The following is a 25953-nucleotide window of genomic DNA, read 5'->3' on the forward strand; positions in this document are numbered from 1 at the left end:
GGTTCCGGGAGGATGGTGAAAAAAGTTAGTCGAGAGCCCTGAATGTAGGATAGGATAATCTCACGTATTAACAAATAATTGCATGTGGGGATTTATGTACGCAATTTTTTTATTACTGCACATATTTTATTCCATTCTATTTCAATGTAAATACTTCTATATTTTACTGTATTTTTTAATGATAATAGTTTTCTTAAAAATAGTTCTCTGTGTTTTACATTTTTGTTTTGCTTTTATGTACGCACCACGACATCAAGTCAAATTCCTCGTATGTGTCAACCTACCTGTTGAGAAACCTGTTTCTGATTTTCTGACACAATTTCACGAAAGTTGAGTCGTTAGCCGACTGAGAAGAGACGGCGTTTTGCTCACAGTTTTTGGGGATCCTGACGGCCTTTGCCTCGTCTTTCCCGACGCCCAGCAGCAAAGTGTAGGGGTGGAGAACGGATTTGAGCTTCATCTCCTCCAGAAGCTCCATCATCACCATCACTTTCTCCCAGCCCGGACACAGCAGCACCGCCATGGGCTGGACATCAACACAAATCAGACATACGCTAGTCATTCAGAGACATTTTAAAGTGTAAAATGTCTACCTTTGAGGAAAGAATTGTAAAGACTTTGCACTCTTATGTAAATACACTAAGGTTTCAGCGTGAGAGTCCTTTTAGTTCATTGTTTTGTGTTTATATCTTGTGACCTTTCATTTTGGTATTGACTCTACCCTCTTGTTTCAGGTGTCGACATTTCCTGTCCTGGTGTCACCTGTCAGCCTGATTGTTGTTTCCTGCTCCTGATTGTTTCCACCTGTGCCCATTACCTAATGTGTGTGTGTGTGTGTGTGTATATATAGCCCTTCTCTCCTTTTGTCTTTTGTCGGTTCGTCTTGTCTACACACCAAGTCCATGTCTGACATGGGGACACATGTTGATGTAGAAGAGACATGAAGAAGAGGGGACACATGTTGATGTAGAAGAGACATGAAGAAGAGGGGACACATGTTGATGTAGAAGAGACATGGAGAAGAGGGGACACGTGTTGATGTAGAAGAGACATGAAGAAGAGGGGACACGTGTTGATGTAGAAGAGACATGAAGAAGAGGGGACACATGTTGATGTAGAAGAGACATGAAGAAGAGGGGACACATGTTGATGAAGAAGAGACATGAAGAAGAGGGGACACATGTTGATGTAGAAGAGACATGGAGAAGAGGGGACACGTGTTGATGTAGAAGAGACATGAAGAAGAGGGGACACATGTTGATGAAGAAGAGACATGAAGAAGAGAGGACACATGTTGATGAAGAAGAGACATGAAGTAGAGGGGACACGTGTTGATGTAGAAGAGACATGAAGAAGAGGAGACACGTGTTGATGTAGAAGAGACATGAAGAAGAGGGGACACGTGTTGATGTAGAAGAGACATGAAGAAGAGGGGACACATGTTGATGTAGAAGAGACATGAAGAAGAGGGGACACATGTTGATGTAGAAGAGACATGGAGAAGAGGGGACACATGTTGATGTAGAAGAGACATGAAGAAGAGGGGACACATGTTGATGTAGAAGAGACATGAAGAAGAGGGGACACATGTTGATGTAGAAGAGACATGAAGAAGAGGGGACACATGTTGATGTAGAAGAGACATGAAGAAGAGGGGACACATGTTGATGTAGAAGAGACATGAAGAAGAGGGGACACATGTTGATGTAGAAGAGACATGAAGAAGAGGGGACACATGTTGATGTAGAAAGAGACATGAAGAAGAGGGGACACATGTTGATGAAGAAGAGACATGAAGAAGAGTGGACACATGTTGATGTAGAAGAGACTGAAGAAGAGGGGACACATGTTGATGTAGAAGAGACATGAAGAAGAGGGGACACATGTTGATGTAGAAGAGACATGAAGAAGAGGGGACACATGTTGATGAAGAAGAGACATGAAGAAGAGGGGACACATGTTATGAAGAAGAGACATGAAGAAGAGGGGACACATGTTGATGTAGAGGAGACATGAAGAAGAGGGGACACATGTTGATGAAGAAGAGACATGAAGAAGAGGGGACACATGTTGATGTAGAAGAGACATGAAGAAGAGGGGACACATGTTGATGTAGAAGAGACATGAAGAAGAGGGGACACATGTCCTCACCCCTGCGCTGGAGGTGAGGGCGGTGTAGATGGAGTTGAGCAGGATGTGTGTGAGCAGCGGAGCGATGTAGCTGAGCGGCTGCTCTGCGCTGGGCGAGATGATGACGGTGTTGCAGCCTCGAGCCACAGAGGGCCAGCTGTAGCGCTCAGCTGGAGTCAAAACGCTGCACTGCCTCTTCTTCAAAACCTGCAAACACAACGCCGTCATTTGTGAAACTCTGAAGGAGCTTAGACATCCAACTGTCCACCACTTACACTTAGTGGTTACACCACTTACATCCTATTATACTATTCGTAGTAGGGATGCACGATAATTATCGGTCCGATATTAGGAATTATGACGTCATCCCGATTAACCCGATACCAGTATTAATAGCCCCGATAATATACAATATATTGATACTGCGGTGTGGGTGGATTGGGATGAGGGGCGCTTGTTTTTCACTCGGCTCCTCCCGTTTGGCCAGTACTGTGGTATTAGTGGTTTAGGAAGAGGGGAGTTCTTCACAAATCCAGCGCTCCCTAACTCATGCCTGGCTGTGACGTAAATGGTGTGCGGACGTGAAGCCAGGACAGTAAACAAACATGTCGTCGGTGGTATGGGCGTTGGAGCTATGTGCAACTCAAGGCATATGCTCGAACCGGAGCTGCCTGGACGCTGCAATCATGTTGCGTACTATCCGTGCTGAGTGTGCTGACTTTTCGTACAATGTCCCGCTGTCTGGCTTCCTGCATAAAGTCAAGTGCTCGGCGCAGTTGTGGCGAAATGTCGCTCCTCTGTTTTCATTTAAACATCTCCTTATATCCGTTAGCGCAGCTAGCTAGCACCAGATGCTAACAACAACAATGCACGTAAGGTCTCTCTCTCGCTCGGGCCACACATACACACACCCTCCCGGTCCTCCAGATGGCCAGTCCGTGCCTTTATATATACAGTCTATGGTCGGTGCCTGCCGGTGAGCGTGGAAGTGTGGTCTGCCACAAGCAGGCAGCAGGAGCGGGGCTGTCAGCATCAGCTCGTAGATGGCATTTTAAACTCGATGCGCTCTGAAACTACGGGGCGGCCAAGGAAAAAAAATACACATGCGTTAATCGCGTTAAAATAATTAGTGGCGTAAAAAAAATTTGTATTATCGGTATCGGTCTTGAGAAGCAGGAAGTTATCGGTATCGGTTTCAAAAAACCAATATCGTGCATCCCTAATTCGTAGGCATATATTATAGGTCTCAGATATAAATACAAAGCATGTCTATGACGTGTTTTGCTCAAAATCCCAAACAGATCAGCCATTCTAGCCTCATGCCCCTCTGCTTCAGCCCTGTTACTAAAGCGCTGATTCTGGGTCAGTAGCTTTAAAAAAATAATAATAATGAATGCAGGAGGATTTTCCCCAGAGTCTCAGCTAAACGCTGCCGTGATTAAACGCCATATCATTACATTACTTGTTAGTAGGGATTATTCGTTACAGTCTCCATAATCGAAAATTATTTTGAAAATTCGATTTTATTTATATATATTTTTATTATTATTTATGTTTTTTTCTGGCTTAGTTTCAACCAAAATATAGACTAATGCTAATAATAGTAATAATAATTGTAAATGGCCATTGGTCACACCACCAGTTTGTTTTACTGTAAACTTGGAGGAAGCCAGCTGCTGCACACCGCCCCCCCCCCCTCTCCGTCACACGTGCGATTGATTTATTGGAGTGAGAGAACACAACTAAAGATGAACAAAGGAAAGAAGAGTTCTTCTGTGGTACTTCGTGACCACAGAGTGTGAACGTTGTGATCAGCTGTTTTAGCGCAGTTCTCCAGTGAAGGGGGAGAGTCTCCCTCCGCAGCCGGTTGGCGTAGTTTTGGCACAATTCCGTTGTACAGACCGACGTTAACAGCAGCCCTTTTTTTTTCTCCCGAGGGGCGGGGCGTCGAATAATCGATTATCATTTGCCAGGGCTGTCCGATGGTCAGTTTCTGGCATCCCTACTTGTTGGACGCTTTTATCCAAAGCGACTTACACACACTGTGGGCAAAACCCCACAGGAGCAGTTTGGGGTGAAGTGTCTCAGGGACACAATGACATGCTGACTGCAGTGGGGTTTGAACCTGTGACCCCCTGATCCCAACACCAACGCACTAGTCCACTGCGCCACACGTCTCCCTATATCCCTATATCATGTTCCAAACCACATCAAGGATTCTCTCTGAAACAGTCTGGAGCTCAAAGGCTTTCTTTCTTGCCGGTTATACCACAAGGTGAGTTCCTTTTTATTTCCTGCTTCTTCACACACATGCTCTCCAGTACAGGTTAGCTCTGAGTGTTAGCGATGCTAATGTAAACACCGACCATATTACGTCCAAAACAGTCGCTCATTGTTTCTGATAGCAACGTTTCTGATTGGGCCGTGGGTCCACATTTCAGATGTTACGTCATATCGGACGCAAATCTGGATCAGCTCCGTTGTTCCCCCGTTTTTAGAGATGTGGGAACCACCTTGTGGTACAAAAGTGCATTTTGCATGACAGAACACCTTTAACCAGTTAAGCCCGAAGGTCCCCCCAGTGGACCCCTCCCACAGTTTTTTTTTTCTCACATGTCTCAGGGCTTCTTAACATTTATGAAACTATTAATGTTTCATACCCTTTTAAAGGTAAGAAACTCCGCTAACTGACAATAAGAACAATTGTTAGCTAAAAAAACCACAAGAGTAATACCAAGCCTTTGAATTAGCATTGAGCGAAAAAATGCTAACTAATGCTAACGCTTTTTTACACACAACACACGGTAGAAATGCCCTTATTACTATCTTAACTGCACAAGCAAGATATACGATTTAAAGCTGAGACTCCACAGATTCCACACATGTAATGTCATCACTGTCCGACCTCGAATTCCTGGAGCTATCAGCCAGAAAAGAGAAAGTAAACAACATCCGGTTTCAAAAATATTACAATAATTACGTCTTACCTTTTTTGATTTGTGATCAAAAGTTGTGTTCAACGGAATAAAAACGTATCTCAAGATTAATCCAATGTCTTTGTGTCACGTAGAATTTTTTACTGATAATCAATCATCATATTTATGGCAATATACTCGGTATAAAGTATTGCCGTCCAGGCTTGCACTTTCAGATATGCTTCGTTTGCTTCTCTATTACGTCCGCTATGGTCATGTTTACGTAGATTTGGGAAATGCCCATCGATTCTATTGGTTCTGATGGTTAAGAAAAAGGTGTAAATCACACGAATCGACCAATGGGTTCCAGAGATATGGTCCTGCGTAAAGTATAAAGAATGCCAGCCAGCGTAACAACATTACGCAGCCGACTTCATTTATTGTTTACAGCGTAAAGAAGCAGGAAATGCAGCAGGACCCAGAGCGCACGGAGCACAGAGCGGACAGCAGATAACGGAATTGCAGTTTTATTGCTTATAGATTATCAGAACATTTCAAAGGGGACACAGCCCCATTGGATATTAATCTATGGATTAACTACATCATCGTTTTTATCGTTTTAATGCCATTGAAGACCAGTTTAGACCAGACAACGAGGAAGGCAAGTCATTGTTAGCCTAGCGCATTAGCGCTAGCGCCATTTGTTTTGATGTACGTTTTTGTTGATAACGTCGCGAGTTTGTATCTTTCAGTGTTGGGCTGTTCAGGTGGGCACCGTTAGATTCTGTGTCTTTACGATCATAAACGATGTGTTGGATGTGCAGCTAGGATAAGTAATAAGGGAGCGAGGAGTGATTTTCGGTGCTGTAATAGGTTAGCATGTTTCGCTCGGGGCTAATTCAGAGGCTCACTGAAAGAGTAGGCTTTTTCACAACAGTTGTATTTGGATGGAATGAATACCTATAGTGATAATTCAAAGTAATAAAATGATTTTTACAGTGAAAAAGTTCAAATGGAACCGATGGTTCCCAAATTACCCAGAGGTGAGTCCGCTTAGACTTTATTTTTCTAAATCTCTCTAAAAAGGTCAATTCTCACTTGTTTTGCCTCAATCTTGATACAGGGTACTTATTATATGTTATAGTTTGGATTCCTAAAGCTTTTAGTCTAGTAACCCATCATGCAAGGGTGGTTTTCACTATAAGTAAAGGTTTTTTTTTAGGTGGACATTAGAATTTACATGTTTTTACTATATTCCATCTGAATTTACTTTAAAATAAAAACATCTATATTGATTCTGACACTTCTACATCCAACTCACAGATGTAACCTTGCTTTGAGAAAAATAATTATTAATTTACCCCTTTTAGAAGTGAAGATATATCATTTGTTGTGTTAGTGGCATTTTTGAGCCTGAAACCTGAAAAACAGGCTCAGGGCTTAACTGGTTAAAGCCCATATGTGTTGAATGGCGCCGTGTATCAGTGATTACATTGACTTGAGACCAACGCAGGACCCTAAGCTCTTCTCCCCAATTATCAAATTACATTTTTCGTGCTTTTTCTAGCATTTGGACTATCTGTGTTATATGTAAGTACAAACAGCCTGAAACTAAAGTAAGAGCACGTTATATTTTACCCAGCGGAGAGAGTCTGTGATGGGGGCGTCGTCCAGGCTGCTGCAGGGCTCCACTGGGAGGAAGGAGTGCACCAGGATCCCACTCCTCCTGGGATCACTGGGAACAAACTGAGGACAAGGAGAAATATAGGAGACGTAAATATGGTTGTTTTCTGTTGGGAAAACACTGAATGTCCTCTTCCAGTATGAGAGTACACAGTCACAAGATGGAGGAACAGAAAGCAGTATTCAATGTTTACTTCAGATTAGCTCCACGTCAGAAATGAGCATGCTTGATGTCTCTCTCCATAGAGGCTGAATCATCATGTTAATCACATAGCTATCATATGCCTCAAACAGTCCTGATGCTCTTCTAGGTAATCACACATCCTGTCATGTTCACAGCTACAGTTGGGATACCTTTGTTAGCATGCTACTCTCAGATCGGAAGAGGACATTCAGTGTTATTCCAACACTAAACCATTTGGTACTTTATGTTTAATTTATAATATTTTGATAAAACGACTCACCGCGTCGTGTGCCGTCTCAAAGTCAGGGTTCACAGGCTCAGGGTTCAACCACTCCAAAAGGCTGCATCAAACACAACAGTCAGAATGAGGAAACTTGGATATTAATGTAAAAAAAACAACAAATTAACATGTCTACCTCCGAAGATGCAGAAGCAAACTCACCAGACATGTTTTGCCTTGGATGACATTCAACAGTTTCTCTTTTCACAATCATTCTACTTTTTCAATTAAGGATCGCAGATACAAAGATAAGGGATTGCAATTCATTTCCACACAAAAAACAGTTCTAAATAAATGTTCATAATCCTGGTGTTCTGCCACGATAACTATCACAGTTTATGAAAGACAAGTAAGCTTAAGTGTCTCAACACTGAATAAAGTAGTTTTTTTAGTAGTAGCAGTTCGGCGCTGCTAACCGAGCTAGCTCAGCTTGTTGCTCTGATAACTTAACCAGTTTAGCCCTGAGCCTGTTTTTCAGGTCTCAGGCTCGAAAATGACATTCCCAGAAGAAATGACCATATCTTCCCTTCTAAAAGGGTTACATTAATAATCTTTTTTCTCAAAGTAATGATAAACCTGTGAGTTGGATGTAGAAGAGTCAGAATCAATATAGATGTTTTTTATTTTAAAGAACATTCAGATTGAACATAGTAAAAAACTGTAAATTATTGTGTCCGTCCAAAAATGTATACTTATAGTGAAAACTACCCTTGGATGAAGGTAAGGTAGACTAAAAGCTTTAGGAATCCAAAGTACAACATATAATAAGTACCCTGTATCAAGGTTGATGCAAAACAAGTGACATTTAACTTTTTAGAGAGGTTTAGAAAAACAAACTCCACTTCTGAGGTGATTTGGGTGGAAATCGGGGTTTGACCGTTTCTCTGAAACCCATTGGTCGATTTTGGTGATTGACATCTCTTTCTGACCGTTAGAGCCAATAGAATCGAAGGGGAATCTCCACATACACACATGGTAAAAAAAAAGGTGGGGGCTTTGCGCATGCAGGTTTGCATCAGAGTGAACCTATCTCTAGCATCTGAACACGGAAAAGCAGGTTTATTGCTTATGGATTATCAGAAATCATTTCAAAGTGACACAGACACATTGGATTAACCTATGGATTAACTTCAGCAGCGTTTTTATCGTTTTACTGCCATTGAAGACAATTTGTGATCAGACAACGACCAAGGTAGGCCATGTTAGCGGTTTTAGCTACCTAGCGCCACATGTTTTGATGTCTGTTCTTGTTCATAGCTTTGCAAGTTCTTATCATGGAGTGATGATGTAGGTACCGATCGATTCTGTATCATCTCACGATCAGATCGATGGGTTGGACGTGCAGCTACGATAAGTAATAAGGGTGTGATGAGTGAGTTTCTGTGCAACACCCCATTTTTCGCTCGTGGCTAATTCATAGGCTCAGCGCTAGCTTTGTGGGTTAAAAAAAAAAAAAAAAAAGGATCAGTTAGCTGAGTTTCTTTGGATATAAAACATTCATAGTTTATTGAATATTAAGAAGCCCTCAGACGCTGTTTCCTGCAGATGACGCGTTTCCCCGGTACCGGGGATGCGGTGTAGAAGAGGTTAAGATCCAGACGTCCGTGACTAAAATCCGGTTAAATATAGTTAAAAAAATACCAAATGTCTTGCATTAAAGTTCAAGAAAGGATGGTTTGCGGACAAAATAAAAATTCCTGTATTTTTTTATATCGCAGGGGAAGAAAATATCGCAACGTCAGTGTTTTCCAATATCGAGCAGCCCTCGTTTGTCTTATTAGGAATAACATTTGAACATGAGTGTCTGTGCAAACATCTTTGCCTCATTACTCAGCATGTATGTTTGTTTGTTTCCTCAGCTCACCGCGAACAAGCCCAGTCCGTTTCACTCTTCCACCTTTTCTCCTCCGATCTACTCCACCTGCTGAAACAAACAATGAAAACAACAGCGCAGACACACAAATGTACTTTCCACCTGTGTGTCTGTGTGAGATAGCGTGTGTGTGTGTGTGTGTGTGTGTGTGTGTGTGTGTGTGTGTGTGTGTGTGTGTGTGTGTGAGAGAGTGTGAGTTTTTTAATTTTTTTAGACCAAAGTTGTTATAAACGTATAATATAATACAACTTGTTTTCTCTTAAAGGTCAGTGTGTGTGTGTGTGTGTGTGTGTGTGTGTGTGTGTGTGTGTGTGATTTATCTAGATTACATTGACGCTGCAGTGTTACGTAGACATGGGTTAAATGTTGGGAATAAGTACAGATCATTTATTCCTTTTACCTTGTTCCTTCGTCTTCAATACGTTCAACTTGACTGCTCTCACAAAGACCTTCAGCTCCACTTTTCTCACTAATAAAATACAAATCAAGACAAGTTAATAACATCTGATCTTGATATTTACAGCTCAATTAACTGGGATTTACATTTTAAAGTGCATCAGTCTCACCTCATGCTGGTCAATGTGTGCTTGTGCAGAGTCTCAGGCTCACAGTTTGAAGGGGTTAATCTGTGGGACAAAATACAATATCTCCTTCTTACTGTGGGCGTGCGCCATCAAACCAAAATGCAGATTATCCCCGTAAAATGTTAAAGTGAGGCCGGAAAACAATCTCTCCGTTCCTCAAAAACTGTATAATTACTCCAGAAATACGAGTATCGAGCAGAGCGTCAGACGGCAGAGACAGCTTTGTTTTTACGGAGCTCCGACGTCACGTTGTTGTTGTGCCATCTTGTTTACGGGCGCCATGTTATTGTGAGAATTTATATATCTTATAAACAAGATCAGCGCCACAAGTCCCAAGTCACTGTGGTGAGAATCACGAAATGCTGATGATTCTCTCTCTCTCTCTCTCTCTCTCTCTGTCCGTATGAGCCATTTGTAAATTAGAGTAATTACTAAAGTGCAGGTAGCTTACACTTCCTTTTCTGTGCTGGAAGCTGCAGTCGTCTCTTCAGGTCGAGTTTCTTTTTGCTCTTCATGCTCACTCACCTGGGGAAAAACAAACACAGAAACTTCTGGATCTACACTTTTTGTTCAGGAATTACTTCCCAAATTGAACAGGTGAAAAAACAACAAGCAACCTGACAGCTAGGGGTGGGGGAAATAATCGATAGGTCATTAGTGTTAATTTCGTTGACTAAATCTATGACGAAATATCTTCGTCAACGATCTTTTTTTCCATGACGAAAACGAGACGATGACGAGACGGCACCGACGGCAGTAAACAATAACTGCAACGAAATCATCATGCAATATCGTTGACGAAAAGTGACGAGACGAAAATGTAGTTCACTAAATAAAAACTATGCCAAAATCTCTCTTTACTTTCGTTGACGAAAAATGAGGAGACGAAATATTATCAAAGATAACGTTACATTTCTGATAGTCAGTTTTTCTCCCAGCAGTTCCATTTCCGGTGCTGCGGCTGGGCAGCAGCTGTGTGTCCGTGCTGCGGCTGGGCAGCAGCTGTGTGTCCGTGCTGCGCGCGGCGGTAGATTTGAATTACACCGGGCAGCGGCACACTGTGAACTGTCAGGAAGACTCGGGTCTAACTCGTGGTCTAACTAACCTTATTTAACAGAAAATGAAATGGCAACAGGGCTTGGGAGCAGTGGTCGCACTCGCGTTAACCGAATACCCCCCGTCAGCGCGAGTGAGTGATAAATTGTGCACTCGACGGATAATAATGGATTATGACGGAAATGTTACGATCCGTCAAAATGACTGACAATGAAAAAGTCTAAAGCCACCACTGCTTGGGAGAAAGAAACGATGTGATATTTGGGCCCATTTTCGCTACAATGAGGCGGAGAAAAAAAGCGAATGCATTGTTTCATCAGAAGGGAAGCAATGTGGCCAAAACACAGCTGGTACAAACACCACAAACCTGAGTAGATACTCTGCAAAGCTTCTCAATCATTCAACCTGAGTTTCATCAAATAAGGACAAGATATAATCTTATTTATTTATATATACTAAAATGACAAATTATTGGTTTTGGCTAGACTAGTTTGACTGAAATGTTCTATATAATCTGATGACTAAAAAATACTCAACAGTTTTTATTGACAAAAAGTAGACTAAAATAATTAGTTTTCTTTGACTAAAATAAGACTAAAATGCTCAGACTTTTAGTCGACTAAAACTTGACTAAATAAAAACAGGATGAAGGTGACTAAATATGACTAAAACTAAAAAGGAAATTTAACACAGGACTAAGACTAAAACTAAATTAAAAAATAGCTGACGAAATTAACACTATAGGGCATAGTATCGCAAATACACAGACGCCAAGTATCGATATTTTATTATATAAACCATTCATATTGCAAATCCAAAACGTTTTTGGTAACAATTGCTTTTTCAATCCACTAGATGGTGCGGAGCTTTTTCTTGTGCGGTCATGGGTAAAGTCAGCGGGATTGGCAGGAAGTTAGTTTAAACAAAGATTTAAAAATATATATATATATATATATATATATATATCGTATATATCGTATATATCGTAATACTTAGCATATCGTAGAATCGCGATAGTATCGTATCGTGGGGACAACCACATTTGTTTGCACTCCATTACAGTACAAGTACATTTTAAACGAACAACACCACCACAGGCCTCCAGGAGTTTAGACCCCTGTGGATATATCTCACCACAAAGGGGGCAAAACTTGCTTTCTTGTCCATGTTCAATACATGACCATTAGCTGGCTGGTGAGTGATATAATAGCTACTTGCTTGTTGAACCAGTATGTTGCTGCTAAACGGTGCTAACTGTATCCCATCCTCACAGCCGAGTGAAGTTGTCCAATCTATTAGAAAACTGCAGAAAACCATCAGGGCTACAATTATCCAATTTCAACAGAAAATTGGAGTCTGGTGGCTTTGAAGATACTACAGATTGCAGCTTCAGTATCTCTGTCACAAAAGGCTGTCTGATAGCAAGGTGTTACGGCTGCTGCCTTCCGGGTCGTCTTTATTGTATTAATCCAGTGGTATGTAAATGAGCAGTGCGATTGCCCTGACGTCATTGGCTGCCATCTCCTGGTCCGCCCCCTGGGGATTGTGATTGGAGCATGCCGGGCCCGACGCACTCCAATCGCAGCGCACAGCCAGCCACCTGCTGGAGATGACTTCAAAGCCTGGGGACAACCATCACTCTGGAGGCTCTGTGTTGTGGGACAGACGCCTCTAGCCTCTTGTTGCGATTACTCGTGTTGCTTGATAACTCAGTGAATCCTCTGTTCAGTTATACTGCTTAGCAGCGTGTTGAAGTAGTGTTCTGTGTTTAGCGTAGTATGTGTGTGTAAAGAAGATCCTGGTTAGCTTAGCGGCTAGCGCCTGTTGATCAGTAGCAGCTGTGTTGTGTTACAGCTTTTTCAGTTTCCTGTACCACGTTCCAGTGAGGTTTTTGTTTCTCTTTTGGGTACTAATTATTACTGTGTATACTCTGACAAACTCCCTTTGAGTCTCTTTCTGTTGGTTGTTGTCAACTGATATTTTGGTCCTTTGTTTATGCCAGGCTGCACGCCTTTATCATTTTGTCACCATTACTGGACTATAATAAATCCCTATAACTATTACCAATTCCAACTGGTGTGTTTTGCACTTGCTCATCCCTAGTGGGGACGTAACACAAGGTAAAGAGGTACAAATATTCTAAATATAGCCCATACTTAAACGTAAAAAAAGTACATCCCACGCTTAAATGATTACGCTGTGGTTTTTCAAATTGGGTGTTGAAGCCATTTATATTTATAATGAAATATCATGAATATATGATGTTTTATCATTTATATTTATTATTGTTTTGATTGGTGACGTCACAGGCGTGTTTTTTTTTTGGCTTACAAAAAATGTTTTTAAGAGTTTTGTTTAGTATTTTGTCAGTTTTTCATTAAATAAACGGCGATATCTGATCATTAATCTGGATGAGCGTTGATTTTTCTGATAACATTGAGTCAGGCCAAACGTTGTAGCTGTAACGGTGGTGACTCATCAGAACAGAGTGGGCGAGCTGACCAATCAGAGCACAGTAGGCTCACGGGGGGGGGGCAGGAGCTCCAACCAGCCGTGTAGGACAGAGTGAATACACAGACTATCAGAGATGCTGTTTGAGAAACCAATGTGAGTTTGGAACATTGAGAATCTATTCTAGTCGACCTCAACGATGGAGTTATGATCAGTAGAAATGGCCATGCTGTGGGAGCTTTAAACCTTTAAACTTCCATTGGGATGTTTTGACAGTTCCTGTTGAGTTATCAGTCGGTGCTGGTCTAAAAGGAGAACCAATGACTTAAATTCGGTGTTTCCCCTATATACAGATAGTGGCAGCGCAGCGCCGCTGCTGAAATATGCACGCCGCTGCTAGCGGGCGCCAGCCTGTAAGATGGTACTTCTTACAACAACAAAAATCCAAACTATCCCCTTCAAAGCTGGGCTCCAACACTTCCTGTGTGCGATGTGTACTCACAGTGGGAGACGCCTGCTGGAAGATGCTGCCAGGATTCAGAAACTTTAGGAACCTGTTGGGTAGAGGAAGTGTTCGGTCAGTATCAAACAGTGATAATAAAACAGATATGGAAGGCGTAGTATAGTGTGTGGGGCTATTCTCACCTGAACAGACTGAGATCTTTGGTCAGAGCTGCAGCCAGAGACGAGTCTGTGTCCTCCGACGAGTCACTGAACAGGAGAGACGCTCAGTTAACGATTTCAAGATATAAATGAAACTTCCTCTGCAGGGAACACAGGGATTTGCAGACCATTTACATGCACTAAAATCTATAGAACACACTACGTACACTATGAAGTGTCCCTACTTTAAAGAGTCCTCTCCTGCTGGTGTTCAGGTGTATATCAGTATGTAGTGTCTCTACTTTAAAGAGTCCTCTCCTGCTGATGTTCAGGTGTATATCAGTATGTAGTGTCTCTACTTTAAAGAGTCCTCTCCTGCTGATGTTCAGGTGTATATCAGTATGTAGTGTCTACTTTAAAGAGTCCTCTCCTGCTGATGTTCAGGTGTATATCAGTATGTAGTGTCTCTACTTTAAAGAGTCCTCTCCTGCTGATGTTCAGGTGTATATCAGTATGTAGTGTCTCTACTTTAAAGAGTCCTCTCCTGCTGATGTTCAGGTGTGTATCAGTATGTAGTGTCCTCTACTTTAAAGAGTCCTCTCCTGCTGATGTTCAGGTGTATATCAGTATGTAGTGTCTCTACTTTAAAGAGTCCTCTCCTGCTGATGTTCAGGTGTATATCAGTATGTAGTGTCTCTACTTTAAAGAGTCCTCTCCTGCTGATGTTCAGGTGTATATCAGTATGTAGTGTCTCTACTTTAAAGAGTCCTCTCCTGCTGATGTTCAGGTGTATATCAGTATGTCGTGTCTCTACTTTAAAGAGTCCTCTCCTGCTGATGTTCAGGTGTGTATCAGTATGTCGTGTCTCTACTTTAAAGAGTCCTCTCCTGCTGATGTTCAGGTGTATATCAGTATGTAGTGTCTCTACTTTAAAGAGTCCTCTCCTGCTGATGTTCAGGTGTATATCAGTATGTCGTGTCTCTACTTTAAAGAGTCCTCTCCTGCTGATGTTCAGGTGTATATCAGCATGTAGTGTCTCTACTTTAAAGAGTCCCCTCCTGCTGGTGTATATCAGTATGTCGTGTCTCTACTTTAAAGAGTCCTCTCCTGCTGATGTTCAGGTGTATATCAGCATGTAGTGTCTCTACTTTAAAGAGTCCCCTCCTGCTGGTGTATATCAGTATGTAGTGTATCTACTTGAAAGAGTCCTCTCCTGCTGGTGTTCAGGTGTATATCAGTATGTAGTGTCTCTACTTTAAAGAGTCCTCTCCTGCTGATGTTCAGGTGTATATCAGTATGTAGTGTCTCTACTTTAAAGAGTCCTCTCCTGCTGATGTTCAGGTGTATATCAGTATGTAGTGTCTCTACTTTAAAGAGTCCTCTCCTGCTGATGTTCAGGTGTATATCAGTATGTAGTGTCTCTACTTTAAAGAGTCCTCTCCTGCTGATGTTCAGGTGTATATCAGTATGTAGTGTCTCTACTTTAAAGAGTCCTCTCCTGCTGATGTTCAGGTGTATATCAGTATGTAGTGTCTCTACTTTAAAGAGTCCTCTCCAGCTGAACTGAACTAAATGAGTGCTCACCTCTCTGCAGGAGCAGCAGCAGCGTCCGGACCTTTCTCTGACAGATGTTCCTCTGTGACCTTTGACCCGCTGCCTTCTTCACGGGGCTGCAGCTCATGTTGTTGGCTCTGAAGCCGCAGCGAGGTCAGCGGTGAGGATGCGTGGCTGTTATCCAGAGGACTGGCGGAAACACCGTGAGCAGAGCTGCTGACCTGAGGCGCAGTCAGACCTGAAGAAATAGCTGAAAAAATAAGCATCAGATCAGAGTTTATATAGGTGTATATATGTGTGTGTGTGTTTACCAGCAGGAGACTGGGTGAGTGTGTGTGTGTGTGTGTGTGTGTGTGTGTGTGTACACCAATAGGAGACTAGGGGTGTGTGTTTACCAGTAGGAGACTAGGGGTGTGTGTGTGTGTGTGTGTGTGTGTGTGTGTGTACCAATAGGAGACTAGGGGGTGTGTGTGTTTACCAGTAGGAGACTAGGGGTGTGTGTGTGTGTGTGTGTGTGTGTGTGTGTGTGTGTGTGTGTGTGTGTGTGTACCAATAGGAGACTCGGGGCGTGTGTGTGTGTGTGTGTGTTTACCAATAGGAGACTTAGGCTTGCTTGAGGCAGTCTGGGTCAAGATGCTGGAGGACAACATGACAGGAAGCTGGTCCTCCTCGTCCATCTCTCTGCGGTCAGCTGACTCTCGGCTGTAATACGCAAACTTCTTGGCCACCAGATCGTCGTTCAAACAGATCTGGAAAGAAACCGCCAAAATCCGGGTGTTTATTCTCCATAACTAAAACATGCAAGCTGTGATAACAAATCGCACAAGGAAATATTAGTGAAAACAGACTAAATGATATATAAGAACTGTCAAACATAGCCAGGAATCAGGATGTACTTCCTGTTCCCTGAATTGAAAAACGGCGGTTGCTAACAAGTGTCTAAATGAGACGTCTTCACGCCCAACATTAGCCACCTTTAGCTTAGCGGTGGTGACGTGAAGTCATGTAACCGTGCTGTAGTTCCTTTATAGCTCAACATTAGCCACCTTTAGCTTCGTGGTGGTGACGTGAAGTCATGTGACCGTGCTGTAGTTCCTTTATAGCCCAACATTAGCCGCCTTTAGCTTAGCGGTGGAGACGTGAAGTCATGTGACCGTGCTGTAGTTCCTTTATAGCCCAACATTAGCCGCCTTTAGCTTAGCGGTGGTGACGTGAAGTCATGTGACCGTGATGTAGTTCCTTTATAGCCCAACATTAGCCACCTTTAGCTTAGCGGTGGTGACGTGAAGTCACGTGACCGTGCTGTAGTTCCTTTATAGCCCAACTTTAGCCACCTTTAGCTTCGTGGTGGTGACGTGAAGTCATGTGACCGTGCTGTAGTTCATTTATAGCCCAACATTAGCCACCTTTAGCTTAGCGGTGGTGACGTGAAGTCACGTGACCGTGCTGTAGTTCCTTTATAGCCCAACTTTAGCTTAGCGGTGGTGACGTGAAGTCACGTGACCGTGCTGTAGTTCCTTTATAGCCCAACTTTAGCCACCTTTAGCTTCGTGGTGGTGACGTGAAGTCATGTGACCGTGCTGTAGTTCCTTTATAGCCCAACTTTAGCCACCTTTAGCTTCGTGGTGGTGACGTGAAGTCATGTGACCTTGCTGTAGTTCCTTTATAGCCCAACATTAGCCGCCTTTAGCTTAGCGGTGGTGACGTGAAGTCATGTGACCGTGATGTAGTTCCTTTATAGCCCAACATTAGCCACCTTTAGCTTAGCGGTGGTGACGTGAAGTCACGTGACCGTGCTGTAGTTCCTTTATAGCCCAACATTAGCCACCTTTAGCTTCGTGGTGGTGACGTGAAGTCATGTGACCGTGCTGTAGTTCATTTATAGCCCAACATTAGCCACCTTTAGCTTAGCGGTGGTGACGTGAAGTCACGTGACCGTGCTGTAGTTCCTTTATAGCCCAACTTTAGCCACCTTTAGCTTAGCGGTGGTGACGTGAAGTCACGTGACCGTGCTGTAGTTCCTTTATAGCCCAACTTTAGCCACCTTTAGCTTCGTGGTGGTGACGTGAAGTCATGTGACCGTGCTGTAGTTCCTTTATAGCCCAACTTTAGCCACCTTTAGCTTCGTGGTGGTGACGTGAAGTCATGTGACCGTGCTGTAGTTCCTTTATAGCCCAACATTAGCCGCCTTTAGCTTAGCGGTGGTGACGTGAAGTCATGTGACCGTGATGTAGTTTCTTTATAGCCCAACATTAGCCACCTTTAGCTTAGCGGTGGTGACGTGAAGTCACGTGACCGTGCTGTAGTTCCTTTATAGCCCAACTTTAGCCACCTTTAGCTTCGTGGTGGTGACGTGAAGTCATGTGACCGTGCTGTAGTTTCCTTTATAGCCCAACTTTAGCCACCTTTAGCTTCGTGGTGGTGACGTGAAGTCATGTGACCGTGCTGTAGTTCATTTATAGCCCAACATTAGCCACCTTTAGCTTAGCGGTGGTGACGTGAAGTCACGTGACCGTGCTGTAGTTCCTTTATAGCCCAACATTAGCCACCTTTAGCTTAGCGGTGGTGACGTGAAGTCACGTGACCGTGCTGTAGTTCCTTTATAGCCCAACTTTAGCCACCTTTAGCTTAGCGGTGGTGACGTGAAGTCACGTGACCGTGCTGTAGTTCCTTTATAGCCCAACATTAGCCACCTTTAGCTTAGCGGTGGTGACGTGAAGTCACGTGACCGTGCTGTAGTTCCTTTATAGCCCAACTTTAGCCACCTTTAGCTTCGTGGTGGTGACGTGAAGTCATGTGACCGTGTAACCCAATTTTCTGCAATATTAAAAATAACGGAGAAATCCCATTGCTTTTTTTCAAAGACATCCGGGAGAATTTTAGGATTGGCCTACAAAAATACGTCATCCCTACACCACTTTATTTCTGTATAAAGCCCTCGATTAAAACATCATTTTAACGTTTGAGGCTCTTTTTCTGAATAAGCATGACTTGCATAACCCTACACAGAATAATGAAGTCACCTTGATGCTTCCTACAGTCAGGTAGAGCTCTATGGAGGTGGAGTCGGCCTCGGATTCAAGCAACACGGCCTCAGTCCGAGTGGAAGCTGATGAAAAGGAACATTTTAAAAAGACAGGGAGGTAATCTGACATAAGTCTTATCAAACAGCAATTAAGGACACATCAAATATAACTTTTAAAATGTACAGAAGAACTGTTTTCCCCCCGATCTATTTGCAATGTTGCTCACCTTGCAGCAGGCTGTGCATGTAGAGAGTAGAAGAGCTGTCCCACCGAGTGGATGCACTGCAGCGAAAAAGAACATCAAGCTGAAAGTGGGTTTTATAGCAAAGTACTAATATCTGGACACGTCATAGAGATAAAAGCTGTTCTTTTTTACTATACAGTTCTGTAGCGATATGCCTGGTTGGCTTTCAAATAAAATGTTATTCATATTGTCCAATATCCAAAATGACATATTCGTCTCAGCTATTAAAGTAATGGTCAACAAGACAGACATTGACAAACTCACCGTCTCTTCCACAGAGAAATAAATGACAATATAACAAACACTGAACCATCGCAAACTCTGAATAATGTGATTAATATCTCATCAAAATCCACTCTTGTGAGTAGCTTCATGGCTCCGACATATTCTAAGAACTGTGGGAAACCAGAGGTGGGAAGTAGTGGAGTACAAATACTTCGCTACTATACTTAAGTACATTTTTTGTTATCAGTACTTTACTCCACTACTTATTTCTGACGACTTCTTTCTTTCTACTTCTTACATGTTGAACTCAAATACCTGTACTTTCTACTTCTTTCATGTTGAACTCAAATACCTGTACTTTCTACTTCTTTCATGTTGAACTCAAATACCTGTACTTTCTACTTCTTACATGTTGAACTCAAATACCTGTACTTTCTACTTCTTACATGTTGAACACAAATACCTGTACTTTCTACTTCTTACATGTTGAACTCAAATACCTGTACTTTCTACTTCTTACATGTTGAACACAAATACCTGTACTTTCTACTTCTTACATGTTGAACACAAATACCTGTACTTTCTACTTCTTACATGTTGAACCCAAATACCTGTACTTTCTACTTCTTACATGTTGAACTCAAATACCTGTACTTTCTACTTCTCACATGTTGAACTCAAATACCTGTACTTTCTACTTCTTACATGTTGAACCCAAATACCTGTACTTTCTACTTCTTACATGTTGAACCCAAATACCTGTACTTTCTACTTCTTACATGTTGAACCCAAATACCTGTACTTTCTACTTCTCACATGTTGAACACAAATACCTGTACTTTCTACTTCTTACATGTTGAACTCAAATACCTGTACTTTCTACTTCTTACATGTTGAACTCAAATACCTGTACTTTCTACTTCTCACATGTTGAACACAAATACCTGTACTTTCTACTTCTTTCATGTTGAACACAAATACCTATACTTTCTACTTCTTTCATGTTGAACACAAATACCTGTACTTTCTACTTCTTACATGTTGAACTCAAATACCTGTACTTTCTACTTCTTACATGTTGAACTTAAATACCTGTACTTTCTACTTCTCACATGTTGAACACAAATACCTGTACTTTCTACTTCTTACATGTTGAACACAAATACCTGTACTTTCTACTTCTTACATGTTGAACACAAATACCTGTACTTTCTACTTCTTACATGTTGAACTCAAATACCTGTACTTTCTACTTCTTACATGTTGAACTCAAATACCTGTACTTTCTACTTCTCACATGTTGAACTCAAATACCTGTACTTTCTACTTCTTACATGTTGAACCCAAATACCTGTACTTTCTACTTCTTACATGTTGAACTCAAATACCTGTACTTTCTACTTCTTACATGTTGAACACAAATACCTGTACTTTCTACTTCTTACATGTTGAACTCAAATACCTGTACTTTCTACTTCTTACATGTTGAACTCAAATACCTGTACTTTCTACTTCTCACATGTTGAACTCAAATACCTGTACTTTCTACTTCTTACATGTTGAAACCCAAATACCTGTACTTTCTACTTCTTACATGTTGAACCCAAATACCTGTACTTTCTACTTCTTACATGTTGAACCCAAATACCTGTACTTTCTACTTCTCACATGTTGAACACAAATACCTGTACTTTCTACTTCTTACATGTTGAACTCAAATACCTGTACTTTCTACTTCTTACATGTTGAACTCAAATACCTGTACTTTCTACTTCTCACATGTTGAACACAAATACCTGTACTTTCTACTTCTTTCATGTTGAACACAAATACCTGTACTTTCTACTTCTTACATGTTGAACTCAAATACCTGTACTTTCTACTTCTTTCATGTTGAACACAAATACCTGTACTTTCTACTTCTTACATGTTGAACTCAAATACCTGTACTTTCTACTTCTTACATGTTGAACTTAAATACCTGTACTTTCTACTTCTCACATGTTGAACACAAATACCTGTACTTTCTACTTCTTACATGTTGAACACAAATACCTGTACTTTCTACTTCTTACATGTTGAACTCAAATACCTGTACTTTCTACTTCTTACATGTTGAACTCAAATACCTGTACTTTCTACTTCTTACATGTTGAACTCAAATACCTGTACTTTCTACTTCTTACATGTTGAACACAAATACCTGTACTTTCTACTTCTTACATGTTGAACTCAAATACCTGTACTTTCTACTTCTTACATGTTGAACACAAATACCTGTACTTTCTACTTCTTACATGTTGAACTCAAATACCTGTACTTTCTACTTCTTACATGTTGAACTCAAATACCTGTACTTTCTACTTCTTACATGTTGAACACAAATACCTGTACTTTCTACTTCTCTCATGTTGAACTCAAATACCTGTACTTTCTACTTCTCACATGTTGAACTCAAATACCTGTACTTTCTACTTCTCACATGTTGAACTCAAATACTTGTACTTTCTACTTCTCTCATTTTCCAAACAGCTGGTTCCTTTAGTCTGAATGTGTGTTTGGTGCGTGATCATTATTCTTTAGAGTCATTGCGTGCCTATTGATTTGAACACGATCCGTGTATCCATCATTTCCTGGTCTTCTCTAAAGAAGAGGGACCAATGGAAACGTTGTCATGTTGCCGTTGTTCAGCATGGAAACATTCATTAGCTAACAATGACATTATTGTTCTATTAATATAAAGGGAGGTCAGGTACTCTTTAAAGCAGCTGCTAGTTATGGGTACTTTTTACTGAAGTACATTTCAAAGCCTCTTTACTTTCACTTGAGTAAAGAAGTTTAGTCAGTGCTTCTACTTTCACCAGAGTATTTTTAAACACGAGTATCTGTACTTCTACGTGAGGAAAGGATGTGTGTGGATAACCCATACAGTGTGTATCCTGCATTAAGTTTCTCTCACATGAGTCCCGCCTTTATCTCGTGGACGCAAACTCGCAGGGTTGTTGGTTTGATTCCCGCCAGGTGGAACCTCTTCACCCAGAAAGGCAGCTGGAGGAAATTCTGCATAGCGATCCGGATCCTTGTCAGAACAAAGAAACACAGAAGTTCAACAACAACAACAACAGCTCAGACACACAAACCTGCAATTTCTTCTACATCATCATTGTTTTATTGCCTCCTGGATTAAAATGTCAGGCCTTATTCGTTACCCTCTAAGGCTGCACAGTGAATCCAAATGTTAGCGAACTTTCAACATAGGATAGTGTAATCTCCAAATCTACGGAAATGTAGTATTTGTAAATATGTTTTAAATTGCAAATTTGAAGTATTGTGGAGCTGCAGTGATAGATAACAAAGCCTCGAAATTGTATTTTACAGACTTCACAAACCATATTCGATTGATACAGATCCTGTTAAAACAAACAACAAATGAGAATCATAATGGAATCATACCTTACAATATCATGAATCATTTCCCAATTGAAACATAAGTCAAACAAATCCCAATTACGGCCCGTCCACACAGCGGCGTGCGTTGAAAGCTTCACCATTCACTTTGAATGGGGTGACGTCACTTTTCGCCGAACTGCATTGTGGGAATTGAAGCTTTGCTGGCGTGGCTCGCTGCAAAAGTTGAGCAATGTTCAACTTTTGAAGCCTCGGCAGAAGCGTCAGCCAATCGAATCATATGCCGGTACAAGCTCTAGCCAATCAAACCGCTGCTTGTGTGTCAGGGGCGGGAGATTCATGTGATTGGTTGTTGGTCGAGTTTCAGACACGCCCGCCGGCAGGCTTCAACGCACGCCGCTGTGTGGACGGGCCGTTACTTATTTTTCCCAAATCGTGCAGCACTAATACTATAAGAAAAAGACTTTGATAAATACACCAAAAAGCTGTAATTGAATTAAACGTTGTGTCATAAAAATCCTCTTGTATGTGGACTGATAAACTGGGAGTTGTTCACATAACGTTCTGGTCTTACTGGTCTGAGGGGACGACGAGTCTCTCTCCGTGGTCCACCAGGAGGCATCGAGCCTGACAGGAAACTGAGTCCGTGACGATGGACTCAACCAGCACCCGACACCACGACTTTATCACCGCCCAGTACACCACACACACCTGGGAGGAAACACAGTGTTGGGGAAACACTGAATGTCCTCTTCCAACATGAGTCACATGATAACAAAGGTGTCCCAACTGTAGCTGTGCACATGACAGGATGTGTGATTACCTAGACAGGGTTCCTGCAAGGTTTCGCCAACTCAAATTTAAGACTTTTTAAGACCACTTTGAATAGAATTTAAGACCTATTTCACGGCAAGAAAGTATGAAGGAAAATTGCTATGAAAGAAGAAACACGCCCCATAATTACTTACAAAGCTTGTGGAAGTGCGCTCCAAAATATTTGTTGATCTTGTTTATTGGTATTTATTATTTTGATATTATTTTAATTAAATTAATTTTTGTATTGGTTTTTCAGTTGAATTATACGTTCAGGGTAATCAACAGTTAAAAAGCTACTGTTCAAATTATTATTTGTTTTAAAGTTCAATAAATGGATGTTTTCAAAGTCAATGAATAATCGTGATATCAATTAATTTTTCATTATTGGCTACAACCTTTCATCGTTGCTGTTGTATGATTGGTGTATAGCTACGGTATTTAGCGTCTACAGCACCTCCGCTTTTATGGTTGACGTAGACCCAAACGTCGCCCGGAGGTCCCCCGGTGTTGTTGCGGGAGCTGCTGCACTAGCTAACGCTGCGCTAGCTAACGCTGCATTAGCAAAGGTGCAGCGGGCTTCAAACACGTTCCCTCCACTGGTTTCAACCAAGCACTAAATGCGATGTTTTCCAACCAAATACGGTTGAACTTCCCCGTATTTCTTTGCAAGTAGATTCGAAGATACATGAGTTTCTGACTGCCGCTAGCTGAAGCTTGGTTGCTAGGTTACTAGCTGGGTGTTCTCCCATAAGGGGACGGGGGAAACAAAGTTAGTGATTACTGGTTCCATGTTGATTTAATTCAATACAGATTGTTGGGGGGAACTGGAAGGCTCTTACCGTACTGGTTACTTTGCAGCCCGGACATTTCCCCCAAAACACATCTAGACGCGATCGCTACACAGAAGTGACATTCAAATCCCATCATTTTTAAGACCTTCTAAAATCATATTTAAGACCTTTCTTATTTTTTTGGTCATATTTAAGACCTTTTTAAGGCCTTAAATTCAGATTATCAAATTTACCCCGCGGGAACCCTGCTAGAAGAGCATCAGGACTGTTTGAGGCAGATGATAGCTATGTGATTAACATGATGATTCAGCCTCTATGGAGACAGACATCAAGCATGCTCATTTCTGACGTGGAGCTAATCTGAAGTAAACATTGAATACTGCTTTCTACTCCTCCATCTTGTGACTGTGTAACTCCCTCTCTTGGATATCAGCATGTGAAGGACACTGTTCAGGAACTAGTTGATGCTCTGTATGTGATGACTCCTTCCATTCTGGAGAGGATCACAGACACATGGATCCTGAGGTTGAAGCTCAAGCCGGGGACCAGTGAGATTTTTCTAACACACAGCAAGATACACAGCTAGTCCACCTGCAGCCCAATACAATAAAGGGGCACTCACACTTTGTGAGTCTCCTTACCGGGGACACATATTTATGTATGAAAGACATCAAAAAGTCCATTTAGCATGATAGGAGACCTTTAAAGTAAATTCAGAGGTTCATTTTTAATGCAACTCGCTTAAAGCATTTTTAAATGGACAAACATGGTGGCGAAAAACACGGCTAATTTATCCATTATTTCTGATTATTTCTGCAGCCCAATAAAGAGGCACAGTAAAGGGCGCTCCTTCCTGAGCGTTCCTGAGGTCTTCTATCATGCTAAATGCACTTTGTGATGTCTTTTATACATAAACATGTGTCCCCGGTGTGTCAGGAGACTCACAAAGTGTCAGAAAACAAAACCCTTTTCCTTCGTACCCAAATCTCTAAAAAGTACAGGGTTAGCTCTGAGTGTTAGGCAATGCTTGCTATGTAACACAGACCATATTACGTCCAAAACACGTTGCGCATTGTTTCTGATTAGGGATGCCAGCGATTATTCGATTATTCGTCACAGTCTCCATAATCGAAAATTATTTTTAAAATTCGATTTTATTTATATATTTTTTTATTATTATTTATGTTTTTTTATTTTTTCCTGGCTTAGTTTCAACCAAAATATAGACTAATGCTAATAATAGTAATAGTATTAAGAATTGTAAATGGCCATTGGTCACACCACCAGTTTGTTTCACTGTAAACTTGGAGGAAGGCAGCAGCCCTTCGCTGCGCTGCTACCCCCCCCCCCCCTCTCCGTCACACGTGCGATTGATTTATTGGAGTGAGAACACAACTAAAGATGAACAAAGGAAAGAAGAGTTCAAACTGACAAGTGCAAATGAAGTCAAATGCAAGTGGAGTACTTCGTGACCACAGAGTGTGAACGTTGTGATCAGCTGTTCTAGCACAGTTCTCCAGTGAAGGGGGGGGGGGGGGAAGGGGGGGGGGGGGTCTCCCTCTGCAGCCCGGTTGGCGTAGTTTTGGCACAATTCCGTTGTACAGACCGACGTTAACAGCAGCCCTTTTTCCTCTCTCTCTCTCTCCCGCGGGGCGGGGGGGGGGGGGGCGTCGAATAATCGATTATTATTCGCCAGGGCTGTCCGATTTTAAATTTGTATCATGGTCAGTTTCTGATAGCAACTTTTCTGATGGGGCCGTGGGTCTAAAGCCAGCCCATATTTTAGTAATGTCGTCATGAAGCAGCAAATCTGGATCAGCTCCGTTGTTCCCCCGTTTTTAGAGGAAAGAGAGAGAGTGTCCCCAGTGAGTCTCCTTACACACCGGGGACACATATTTATGTATAAAATACATCAAAAAGTGCATTTAGCATGATAGGAGACCTTTAGAGTAAATTCAGAGGTTCATTTTTAATGCAACTCGTTAATTATCGGAACTACAATCAATTTTCCATCCGATTTAAGGGGGCAGAATGATGTAATGTCTGAAGGTGTGTTACCTGTCCCTCCTCTAACGATGTGGGCGTCAGCTTGCGTAGGTCTTGGGTCACGTCGTGGTAGAAGAGGTTCAT

At 41.8% G+C, this 25953-nt stretch overlaps 1 protein-coding gene across 1 annotated transcript; it reads right to left on the reverse strand.

The window, feature by feature from the left end:
- Window positions 1-372: 372 nt before the first annotated feature.
- tdrd12 (tudor domain containing 12) lies at window positions 373-25953 on the reverse strand (the record flags this gene model as incomplete). Its single annotated transcript, XM_034221779.1, is given in 17 exon segments — window positions 373-526; window positions 2152-2337; window positions 6684-6791; window positions 7193-7253; window positions 9057-9116; window positions 9466-9534; window positions 9632-9691; window positions 10101-10174; window positions 13659-13710; window positions 13802-13867; window positions 15344-15563; window positions 15906-16062; window positions 18337-18422; window positions 18566-18621; window positions 21768-21887; window positions 22791-22927; window positions 25882-25953. Coding segments are annotated over 17 exon segments (1738 nt in total), but the record flags the coding sequence as incomplete, so codon positions are not given.

Source organism: Gymnodraco acuticeps, unplaced genomic scaffold (assembly GCF_902827175.1).
Source record: "Gymnodraco acuticeps unplaced genomic scaffold, fGymAcu1.1, whole genome shotgun sequence".
Taxonomy (NCBI): domain Eukaryota; kingdom Metazoa; phylum Chordata; class Actinopteri; order Perciformes; family Bathydraconidae; genus Gymnodraco; species Gymnodraco acuticeps.